At 46.3% G+C, this 12510-nt stretch overlaps 1 protein-coding gene across 2 annotated transcripts in view; it reads right to left on the bottom strand.

The window, feature by feature from the left end:
- chd7 (chromodomain helicase DNA binding protein 7) overlaps window positions 1–12510 on the bottom strand; it is a 66186-nt gene that overhangs the window by 29248 nt on the left and 24428 nt on the right. For both annotated transcript variants that reach the window (XM_084008869.1, XM_084008870.1), the window contains exons 4-6: window positions 9428–9906; window positions 1826–1970; window positions 527–658 (exon numbers count right to left, since the gene is read on the bottom strand). In XM_084008869.1, coding sequence (XP_083864995.1) covers window positions 527–658; window positions 1826–1970; window positions 9428–9906 — 756 coding nt within the window. The remainder of the gene's footprint in view (window positions 1–526; window positions 659–1825; window positions 1971–9427; window positions 9907–12510) is intronic.

Below are 12510 nucleotides of genomic sequence, written 5' to 3'. Positions count from 1 at the left end.
ATGCTAATACCAAATCAGCAGGAGAGCTAAAGGACACTAGCAGCGGTGGAGCTAACCGCTAACCATTCAGTTCCACTATGTTGCATTCAAGCTCTGTTCAGTAAAAATTAGTATTGGATGAAGGGTAAATTACAGCGTTATGGTGTTCAAATTGAATCCTGACCACTCCAGTTTTTTAAAGGAGCTATATAAAATATATAAAATAATAACAGATGAATTATGACCCGTTTATCTTCATAACACAAGCTCTAATAAATACATCAGTAAAACTACTAATGTCAAGAGGTGTTTATTTTGTTTCATTTCCAAATCATTTGAATTATGTGTATTTACAGAACCGGATAACATTTAAAATACTGTTTACATCGACTTGTATTTTTGGTGACGGAAAAAAAAAAGAAGTCTGGTAACTGTTTACTCGCCGCCAAAGCAAAACATGGGGAAAAACGATGTGTATGGGTGGAGTTTTGTGACCCGTTGCGCCCCCATCATTGAAGCAAACCAACAACAGAGAGAGAATCTGTACCTGTTGTTGTGATGACGACGTCGGCGACTTGGATGCTGGCGAGTCGTCTCCGCTGTCGTCCTCCTCTGAGATCCTGAACTCCAGATCCTCTGTGTACCTCTTCCTCTTCACCTGACGGCTTGAACGACGCTTCTGTTGGACGGAGGACATAATAATTAAATCACAATTGTCACTTTTCCTTGCAGTCCACTTCAGGTTCCTGAGAAACCCGGTAAAATAAGACGCGTGGTCTTTGGTGGATTATGTGTTGGATAAATTACAGGAGCTGCTTCGACAGATTCAGAAAAGAGACTCAATTTATCAGAACATTTGGTCGCTAATTAGTTAACTTCCTTGTTTTTTTAATGTTCTGCTGATCCAGACACAAGCTCAGAGAAGTAACTTTTAACTTCATGTGTTGACCTCATCCTTCTGGTTAGCTATGCCAGCTCAATCCTGCACCTGGACTTTATGTTCCAACTGCTGCAAAGTTCAGTCCTCTATCAGATCTGCTCACACAACACTGCCCCGCTGTCACACACACCAACTCTTATTAAAACACCGTCAGACTTTTAAGCACCAATACAATGGGGTATTGTAGCGTTTTTAATGGCGGGACATTGAGATACGTATCTGGTATCGGCACGCCGTGCAACACTAATTAAATCAGAGATGGCTGGAGGAAACTCCGGCGTTATGTATGCTCGCTCTTCACCAGACTGTCCTCTCCTAACAAACACTTCATTCTCATTATTCATTATTCTGCTCCATATGGTCCAGTGTCGTTTATATCCATATTGACTTCACCCAATTTGCGTTGCCCAGAATGTTACCAAATAACAAGGATGTGTAAAGCACTACAGCGGTGAAAGGCTAAAGAGGACATACTGCTGCGGAGGTGCGTTCCTTTTTGAACGAGAGCCACAGCTCTTTGCGCGGCTAATAGCCAGATGCTACTCTGTTTGCTTTGCACATAATTACATTTGCACATAAAGAATTGATCCAAAGGTTTGAGGAGGGATACAAACAAAGAAATGACAATGAAAAAAAAACAAAACGTGTGCAGCAGCTTAGAAGTTGCTGATAATGCATCATGGGAAGTTGGCAGCGGAGCCCGTCTGCTTGGTCCGTCAACAAGGCCAGTTTACAACACAAACAGTCTCCTGGCTCGGCGCCTTCCGCCTCTTCTGGCTGTGGCACTGAGGGATGTGCAAAGGTTTCACGGCCTTCTGCTTTTCTGCTGCGACGCGGTATTAGACGCCACTTTGAAGACTTTTGTTGTTTGTTTTTTAAAAGATGCCGTAGAGTTGAGTCTCGTACCTGAACACCGTCGTCGTCGTCATCTTCAGGAGGTGAAGGGGGTGGAGACTTCACCTCCACGTCGTCACTGACCGACGACTCTCTCTTCCTCTTGGAATCCTTCTTAGCAGCGCTAGCCCCGCCCTCTGACTCGACCTTTTTACTGCTATAGAGAGAGAAACACATGTTATATTCACTAAAGATGAAGAAACAAGGGGCTAAAATCAAAGAAGTAAAAAAAGAGTAAAAAAAATAATTTTTTTTTACAAGGCATGTGTTTGTGTTTTCTGTGCGTTTCTGTCCCAGGGCGGTCGCCATGTTTGATTTACCCATTTAGAAATCATTAGTGTGCCTCAGGCTCTGGCACACAGGGGGTTAATATGATGAAAGACTGCAGGGAGGTGGAGGGAGTGAGATGGAGAGATACAGGCAGAGAGGAAGAGAAAGGGGGGCCCAGAGAGAGATAGAGACAGGGAGGGAGGGGTGAGAGAGAGAGAGAGAGAGACAGGCAGACAGAGAGGGATGGAGGAGAGAGAGGCCCCAGAAAGAGGAAGGGGGGGAGGGGAGGTCGAAAGCCCCCCAGGCTTCCTCTAATCTCTGGCATGGAAAGCAAGAGGAGCTGGCTCCATCGGGGGGGGGGGGGGGGAACGGCACACACACACACACACACACACACACACACACACACACACACACACACACACACACACACACACACACTCTTTCTCACAGTACTCTGACAACTGTCATGGCGGTAAAGTATCAGACGTGATGTTGTAAAAGGCAGTTTACAAAATACAGATTTTCAAACGGCAACATACAGCTCTGGAGAGCCTTAAACTGTTATTCTCTCTGCCGGCCATCAGGGGGCGACTCCTCTGATTAAATAGAAGTCTGAGAAAATGACCATACTTGATACTCTTGATTTATTATCTCAGAAAACATTGTAAACAGATCCACCCGTCGTTCCTCCACATTCTAATTCACGGTTTACAAAAATACCAAGATGACGAACTCAGTGCTTCAGAAACGCAGTCCACAAACCGATAGGTCACCATGACTACGTCCACGTCTCATAGACAGTCTGTCGTATACGCGAGCCATAATCAGGGCTGGGACTCGATAGTATTATATTGCATCCAAATCCACTTATCGAATATGAATCCTTTCAAATCCATTTATTCCATCCATTTAGGTTTAGCTTTGGTCATTTTCAAGGAACTAAACCTGCAGCTACTGAATCTGAGAAAGAGAGCTGCATAAAGACATGTATGCATCATACTGAGCAAATGGAGGTTTACTCATTATTATGCTTATTTTTTTTTGCTTCTCAGAAGCCCCCAATGCATGACTAATTATTATTTGAGTTGCATTTACATTTATAACTGATATTCTGACTCCTTTTCATGCGACAAAAGTTCAAAAAGATGAGTATACTTTAGGGCGGGGCTACCTTGTGATTGACAGGTCGTTACCACAGTGTCATTTGGACGTAGTCATGGTGATGTCACCGATTGGTTTGTGGACAACAGTATTTTGAAGCCTCGAGTTCAGCATTTAGGCCGTCACCATCTTGGATGTTTTTGCAACCAGTGAAGGAAGTGACCATATTTGGACTGTGGTGGAGCAATGGGTGGATTTGATGAACACAAGCAGCAGAGCGCCCCCCCCCCCCCCGAGCAGCAACCTTACTGGATCTGGATCCATCTGGATTCTAGTGTGAAGCTGCTAACGTTTCATAATTCAAGGTCAACTTTACAGCTAAGTGTTAAGTCATCTTAGTAGCTAATTAGCATTGGAAGCGTGGTAGTGACCCGTCAATCACCAGGTAGCCCCGCCCTAAAGCATATCCTGCTTTAAGTATGTGTAATTTCTATATTACTCTAAATGAACCATAATTTACTAAATGAACGTCATGTTGGATTGAAGAAACTAGAGAATGCGACCATAAACTCATGTTTACTGAGATGAATCATTGAGAAGTAGGGTCCTTTTCTCAGAGACTTCTATACAATCGGAGAGGACTCGCCCCCTGATGGTCAGCAGAAAGAATGACAGTTTAAGGCACTTCCCACATAGGCTTCACTACCAGAACCGGATGTTTCTGCATGGTTACAACCGTACTCTTCTTAAAATACCAAAACTCAGTTCTACATTCAGGCCAGAGGGACACGATGGTTTCCTCGACTCTCTTACTATGAAATATAAACAGGATGTGTCTTCTGTGGCGTTGCCTCTTCTCCCACGTTGCCCTTTGCAGTACTGTATGTCTCCCTCTCTTCACTCTCCTACTCTGTGTCTATGTCACTCACCCTCTCTCCCTCTCTGTGCCTCCCTCCCTCCCTCCCTCTCCCTACGTCTCTCGCCCCCTCTGTCCCTGGGGCCCTTCTCCTTTCATCCTCACGCCAAAAGCAATCACCATCTCCGTGGTAACGGCTGGTCATGTGACCTGCACCTGTTCCTCTGGCTGGTCGCCACACGCTGGAGCCATCTGGCCACACACACACGCACACATACACACTTCTCCACTTGGCTGCCTTCTCCCCTCTCTTCCTCCGAGCCTCTTCATGGCCTCCCTTCTCCCTTCGATCCCAGCATCGCCTCCCCGACTCTCTGTTCCGTCCATCTCCTCCTCCTCCTCTTCCTCCTCCTTCAACTCTCCTCTGCGACAACTCGTCCTTTTAATCTCCCGTCTACTTTAATCGCCCCAAAAAGATTCAGACATAGTAAAACTCCTAACAAGTCCACTGACTATGTAAATACGTTGCTTGAAGGACTCCGTCCCCTCCCCTGAATAATACATTTGCTCAGTTTTCCTTTAAATAATGAATATTATGCATTTAATTGGCTGAGAGCTGTGGTTTGCGTCTGGTTGCTATGATACGGAGTAACAGCGCAAGTAAAAATGTCAGCACAAGGTGGAGGGGACAGCTGCTCATTTCTCCTCCATTTTTGTTGCTCAGTACTTTTACAGATGTGATGCGTGTCCCTTGATTGGACGGCTGGGTAAAAGTTGCAACCATAAAAAAATATGAGCAGCACTCAAATACAAATAATTCAAAAATATAAAAGAATAAATAAAAAAACAACCTTTTGCGACAGGCCTACGAACAAAGCAGCTTCAGTGAAATAGAAATAAACCAACTGTGGGCGCCATGAAGAGGCCATGCAAGCTAAGCTAGCTAGCAAGACAAGCTAACGGCTGTGTTGGCGACGTACGTTGTGTGAGACCAGATATGTAGCTCACCAAGTGGTTTCACACTAAACCAAATGACATGACGACAAACCTATGACACAGCGAGACTTTCTGTCTATCTGTTAAACTGATAACCATATGGGTACACAGGAAGGGGCGTGGCTTAGCCTGGCTGGTGAGCTGGTGAACACATTCATGTCTGTCAGGAACTGGTGGGGGACCAAGACCAGAGTCAGATGAGCTTATATTGAACTTCTAATCATCAGGTGGCCAAAAATGATACGCGTTAACAAGTAACCTTTTGCCGAAAAAACGTCAACGTTGTGTTCATAATTTACTTCCACTGGCCCCTAGTGGCCAAAACGAATTACTTTATTATTCATTTATTTTTTTAGACGGTCTGAAAATAGCTGGAAACTGTATAAACCTGTCATCCACTCTGCTGTATACTGGTGGGCTTGTAGCTTAACACACACACTTACACACAGAACTGGCCAGAGTGTGTGTGTTTGTTGAGATGCTCCATTCAGATCGTGGGAGGGCTTTAGAAAAGACAGGAAGCAGAGGAAAATACAGGGAGGGTAAGGAGGAGAAAATAACGGAGAAAGGGCGGAGTGTAAGGGACACCTGCTGCCGTGATGAGTCATACTACCGACCCCCCCCCTCAGGCAACAAAAACCAACACCAGTAACTAGAAGGCAACACACACACACACAGTTGAAAAAGTGCTGTATTTGCACACACGCACAAAGCAAGGTGCCTGCCTGCATGTTTGACTTGTTTGTGTGTACTGCAAACAAAATCACACACACACACACACACACACACACACACACACACACACACACACACACACACACACACACACACACACACACACACACACACACACACACACACACACACACACACACACACACACACACACACACACACACACACACACACACACACACACACACACACACACACACACACAGGGTGTGGCGGCTGGGTTATTTATAGATGTACTTCCTCTGAGAGAGCTGGACAGAAAGGCAGCGAGGGAGAGAGAGCGAGGGAAGGAACAGAGGGATGAGGGAGAGATCAAGGTCAAAGGAGAGGAGTGTGCTGACTGGACGAGCACCTGATCCTCTGCATCGCTCACACCTTCATGGTAGAGCAGCAGAGCCGAATGCACACGAGTCACGCATCTATTCATCAACATCAAGTTGACCGGCACACACCAGCGTCGCCAGGTATTTAAAAACTGTTCCCGACTCGCAAAAACTCTTAAATAGACATGGGACGATATGAAAACTCTCATCCTGCCCAAAAATGATTTGCAATTCACAACTGAGTGATCACATGACCGACTCTCGTTGTGCCGTCACTTCGCTTATATTCAAAAGGTGTTTTTACGGGACAAATAGAAACTGAAGCAGGATATTTCATTAGATTAAGTGAATTGTGGAACTGATTACTTCCATCTTCTTCCAATACATTTTGTGGCGAACACAGCAGCAGTTAATATAAACACTTTATAGCTCCACATATTGCCTCAATTCAAAATCAGTGCAGCATTCTTTGAGTGCAGAGTTATCAAAAGAGTTAAGTAATATAGGTCAGATAAAGGGTTAACCCGCAGCAGGCAATTATCACCCAGAACACGATGGAACCATGGTGGCAAAATCTCTTTAAATATTTATCTATCCCAAAATATAAATCAGATAAGGGAAGAAAAAAACAGCGGGAGCGACATTTCTTTCACTTTGATTTCATGATGGCACTGCAGCATCAATGTGCATATAAACTGCAGGTCTGTTAATCCACACACCAACTATTAAAAATGGTGTACAAGTCTTCATAATAACTGACAAAGCACATGCGTGGTATCACTGACAAGCAGCTTCATAGTAACCCCGACGTTTTCTTTAAAATAACAGTAAAACCTGAAGAAAAGCCTCACCAGCCTGGTTGTTGTTGACACCATTGAAGCAAAGGCTTCAGTCTGTTCATTCATACTTTAGATTTAAATGAGCAGAATGAAAACATACAGTAACATGTTGTGCCTACATCCGGATATAATTTAAAATACTACCATGCTGGTACCGATACCAAAAGAGAACCCGTCATGTGAATGATGACCTGAATTCTCCTCTTCCCCACTTGGCTAAAGCTAACTAGCTCGCCCCCTGCTGATTCCAACAGACTTGTTGACCTCTACGTAGCTTTATCAATACGGATCGGGTAGCCAATGACACGTGTTGTTGTTGTGTAGCGAAAGTTTTCCCATAATTGGTGAATAGACTCGCATACTTTCCATTTTTAAGTTGTTTGGAGGCATTTCAGATGATCTGAACAATAAAATAGTAATGTTTTATAGATCTAGGTAGAAAAACTATGGATTACGGGTAATCAGAGGAGTTTAGTTACTACCTGGTGCTAGGTTATTTTAGTCAATACTTTAAAAAGGCTCTGTATAGTCCACATGAAAAACTCTTGAGCTTTGAAGCTTATTCCACCACCCACTCGTGGAAAAAAAACAAAACAATGGGACGTACACCCATGTTATTGCTCTTGAAGTAGTATTTTTTAAAAACAGTAAACCAACAATTCTTCTAAATAAAAAGTACTTAGGCGTTGAAATGATAAACTGTCATGAAAAACAAAGACTTCCTCCACATGCTGAAGCTACGACTTCACAAGAGCCACGCTAAATTTAATTTAAAGACACAGAGAGAACACAAGAAATAAAAAATAAACACCTCAAATCCTCAACTCATAATCCAGACAGACGGACAGACAGAGAGGAGGAGGGAGGATGATGATAGATGTGGGGGGAGATGAAAGGGTTACACTCCTTCAGCAGGAAGAGGTGGGATCGGAGAGAGGGGAACAGAGAAGAAAGAATAAAAGAGAAGATAGTTGGGTGATTGCAGCGGTCCTCCATTTTAGAGGAGCAGTGAACGGCCGGCAGCCATTATTATGCTAAATTAACCTGGAGCTCCGGGCCGCCACTCAAGATGGAGGAAAGCCTGACAACAGATAAGAGCTAGTTTACCAACACACACTCGGGGCCGAGGACACACACTCCTCCACACTTCCTTTGCTCACACACACACACAACCTCACACAACCTCAGACACACACACACACCCTCAGTCGACGCTCACACACACACACACGCACAGTTGTGGCTGTGGAGTGGTCAGCAGCATGGCCTTCATTATCATTAGACGCCATTTTCTGCCACAAAGATTACCAACGACCCCTCCCCCAACACACACACACCGCCTGCCCCCTCGCTGCTTCACACACACACACACACACACACACACACACACACACACACACACACACACACACACACACACACACACACACACACACACACACACACACACACACACACACACACACACACACACACACACACACACACACACACACACTGCCCCCCCCCCCCAGTCTTTTCCAGTGGGTGATGCACGCACACACCTCCCCCAGCCCTGACCCCTGCCTGCCGCCTTGGCCCTCCCTCTTCCTTGGGATAAAAGGGGCCGAGAGGAAAGAGAGAGAAGGAGGAGGCTGAAGGCCATGGAAGAGGGGGGGGGGGGGGGGAGAGAGAGAGAGAGAGAGAGAGAGAGAGAGAGAGAGAGAGAGAGAGAGAGAGAGAGAGAGAGATGGGGGCTGCTGACACATTCCTCAGGCCGATCAAGTTTCCACCTTCTCAATGAAATCACATCTGACTCTCGTACACAAACACTCTCAAAGCAGGAGGCAACCTGTCGTTCTCCCTGCTGGACATAAGGGGGCGACGCCTCTGCTTGCTAAAAGAAGTCTGATTGGATGGAAGTCAATGAGAAAGTTAACCTGCTTCTCACTTGATTTTTTTTTTATCTCAGTAAACATGAACATGAGTTTACAAAGGCTACCTTGTGATTGACAGGTTGCTAGCACGCTGCTAATGCTACTAAGATGACTTTAACACTTGAATCATGACGTGTCATTTCAGGTGGATAACCGGGTGTTTCCCAGCTCAGAGGTTGTGGCCCCTTCAGTTCCCCCTGGTTGACTACATGAGTGATGGACCTGGTGTTGCGAGCTTTCGAGCGTCAACACTTTTCTGTTGCTTGATAAATAAGGAAACTAATTTTCCACTCGCCGAAGTGATCAGCTCTCGGTCGGCTTGGAAACGCCCCAGGACTGGCGACTAAGTGGACTTCCAGCCTCTTTAATGACTTCTTATTTTGCATATGTACATGCGAGATAATGATCACTTTTCCACTTTGTAGTTAATGGTGTCAGATGCGTCTTCAGGACTTCTGAATGATCGAGGCAGTGCATCATATAACCAAGAACAGCAGGATGACGTTTCTCACCTGGGAGCTTTCCAAACAACCAAACACACACACACACATTAACTGTAGCTATGCTGCTCCTACCTGGTCTTCTTGGGGGTCTTGGTCTTGGGGGTGGAGCTCTTTGTTTTCTTCTCCTTGGACTCCTTGGGCTCCTTGGGCTCTTTGGGGGTCTTGGGTGTTTTAGGCGTCTTCGGGGTCTTGGGCTCCTTACCCTCCTTGCCCTCTACCTTCTCCTTTGGTTTCTTTTTCCGCTTTTTCTTCTCCTCCACCGCTGGTGAACTTCCCTCTACAATCCCTGTGCCAGTAACCTGTTCACCTGCATCACTTCCTGTTCCGGGAAACTCTGACTTGATGTCTTCATCTCCTCCCGTCGCCTTCTTCCCTCCCTCTTCCTCCTCTCCGGCCGCTGCTTTTGCTTTCTTCTTCCTTTTCTTTTTTGGCTTGGTCTCCTGGTCGCTGGGCTGCTCTGTGCTGATTGGCTGGCCGGGGGCTCCGGCGCCGACCGTCGGCCTGTCAGGAACCACCATGGAGGCGTCGCCTGACGGGTCGGTGGGGGAATGCTGGGAGACGGAGGAGAAAGATCGGTTAATTTGAATATTTGAGCAACTTTAAATGAAGTTTAAACCTCAACTTAAGAACCACATTCCCCACAAACGAACATAACAGCCATCGCTTGGCGTTCAGCGAGGAAACGTTTCACAAAGACCTGGGATCTGGAGATCTCATTAAAGTCCAGGTGTGGTTGGTTTGTTATCCAGGCAGAAGAGCCGAAAGGATGAAAATATACCAACCGGGTTTTACATTCATCTCGTGTTAAGATGAATAGAAGAAAAGCTACTCGGCTTCAAGCTCCTCAACCTTTTCTGCTTCTTGTATATCATAATAAACCGAATATCTTTTGGTGTTTGGTGTCACCGTCTCACTTTTTAAAACTAAATTGGGGATGCAACTTATGATTTAGAAAGTGTTCATTTCTGTCCAAAGATATTCAGTTTGCTGCCATAGAAGACAACAACTCAACAAATTGGAGATTCCTATTTGCAAAATGACTCAATTGTTGATGAATGTATGGCTTCAGCTCTAATCTAAATCGCATCAAATATGGATCAGTTGGAGCTCATGTTCAATGAGATGCGTCTGCTGATGTTGTGCATCAACGCCGCCGTGCCCGCCTGCCGACTCGATCCTGCAGGGTAGGGGGTTGAGTGTCAGTAATGGCGGACTACGGGGTGAAGAGGGATCCATCCAGCCATCCATCCGCGCACATGGCTGCTACCTCCTCCGCCCTCTCCTCGACTCCCTGTTGCTACAGTTTCCTCCCCCTCCTCCCCCCTCCTCCAGCAGGCTAACCTTAGTAAACAAACCGGCTGACACCTAATTTTTCCTCCTACTTTGCTCTCCTGCAGACTAAAGCCTCTCTCCTTTCTCCTTCTCCTCACTGCTCCCAAGTAAAGCTTTCTGTGACAGGCAACTGGTTACCAGCTGTTGGGAGCCTCTCCAGCTGCCTCTCCTCCCTCACCCTCTCTTCCATCCCTCCCTCTTTCTCTCTCTCCAGCTGCTCAGGGTCCCAGTAGCAGATGGGAAATCAGGCATCATGACACGAATAAATTATCTCCATACTTCAAAAAGGCGCAGCGAGGGAGTGTGTGTGTGTGTGTCATACGAGTATGCCTTTGAGAGAGTGTGCGCATGTGCAACGCACATGTGTGATTCGTTGTGTGTCAACGAAGTGTGTGTCAAAGAAGGGTGTGTATGTGTGCGAGCATCAGCAAGTTTATAGCAAAATGCCACGGCAGCAGCTCCCCTCCACACACGCACACACACACAGACACACACACCACACACACACACACACAGGTGGAGGAAGAGTTGGGGTGCCGTCGCTGAAAGTCCACTTCCATCGGGAGAATGCTAATGCACACGCACACATTTCACACCAAACTACTGCAAGGTCACGCATCGCACAAGCCTCTGCACACAAACACCTGCTGACACACACGTAAACTGAGCCATTTAGACACACAAATAGGGGGAGGTGAGGGAGAGGGGGCAGATAACTAGGGGGGAGAGAGATATAGGGACAATCACAGAGAGGAAGAGAGAGATGGAGGGGGGACGCAGTGCCAAGAGATAAATCTGTCCTCCTGCCAAGCTTCCTAGATAATCAATCACACGAATGACAATGCGCACACACACACACACACACACACACACACACACACACACACACACACACACACACACACACACACACACACACACACACACACACACACACACACACACACACACACACACACACACACACACACACACACACACACACACACACACACACACACACACACACACACACACACACACACACACACACACACACACACACACACACACACACACACACACACACACACACACACAGGTTTGAGTGGAGAGCAGAGCTTTCTCTGGATTCAAACACCATTTTAATCCGCTTCCGAAACAGGTTTTTGATAATGTCGCTAATAAAGATCCCTAAAGAATCACGCACAGCAACAGACTGGCTGCAAGGCCAATCTGACACTCTGAGGAGATGGACAGGGTTGAGTTTCACCTCTCTGCGGACAGAGGGAGGATGTTGGAGGGGAGTGTGAGGAGGAAGGGTGAGAGGGGCGAGGGAGCTGAAGGAGGGTGGGACAAGAGGGAGAAGAGTGAGATGAAGGCTTAAATCTAGCAGCAGAAACACTTAAGACTCCCAAAGGATGGAGTGAAAGGAAATACGGTCCTCGTCGCTCAGCATCTCCCCTTACTCGGCTCATCATCCGTCCATCCGTCAGGCTGTCCGTCCGTCCATCCTCTATCATCCATCCATCCATCCACCTATCATCCAACCATCCATCTTCTATCATCCATCCATCCATCCACCTTGCATCATCCACCCATCATCCAACCATCCATCCCTCCTCTATCATCCAACCATCCCTCCTCTATCATCCAACCATCCATCCCTCCTCTATCACCCATCCATCCACCTTCTTTCATCCATCCACCTTCTACATTCCAACCGTAAATCCATCCATCCTCTATCATCGCCCATCTGCTGTCCATCTCTCCATCCATCGAGCTTCCATCATCCTACCATCCATCCATCCATCTCTCCATCCATCTTCCATTATCCTTCATCC

Source organism: Eutrigla gurnardus (assembly GCF_963514095.1).
Source record: "Eutrigla gurnardus genome assembly, chromosome: 4".
Taxonomy (NCBI): Eukaryota; Metazoa; Chordata; class Actinopteri; order Perciformes; family Triglidae; genus Eutrigla; species Eutrigla gurnardus.
This window is presented reverse-complemented; position numbering and strand designations above follow the sequence as displayed.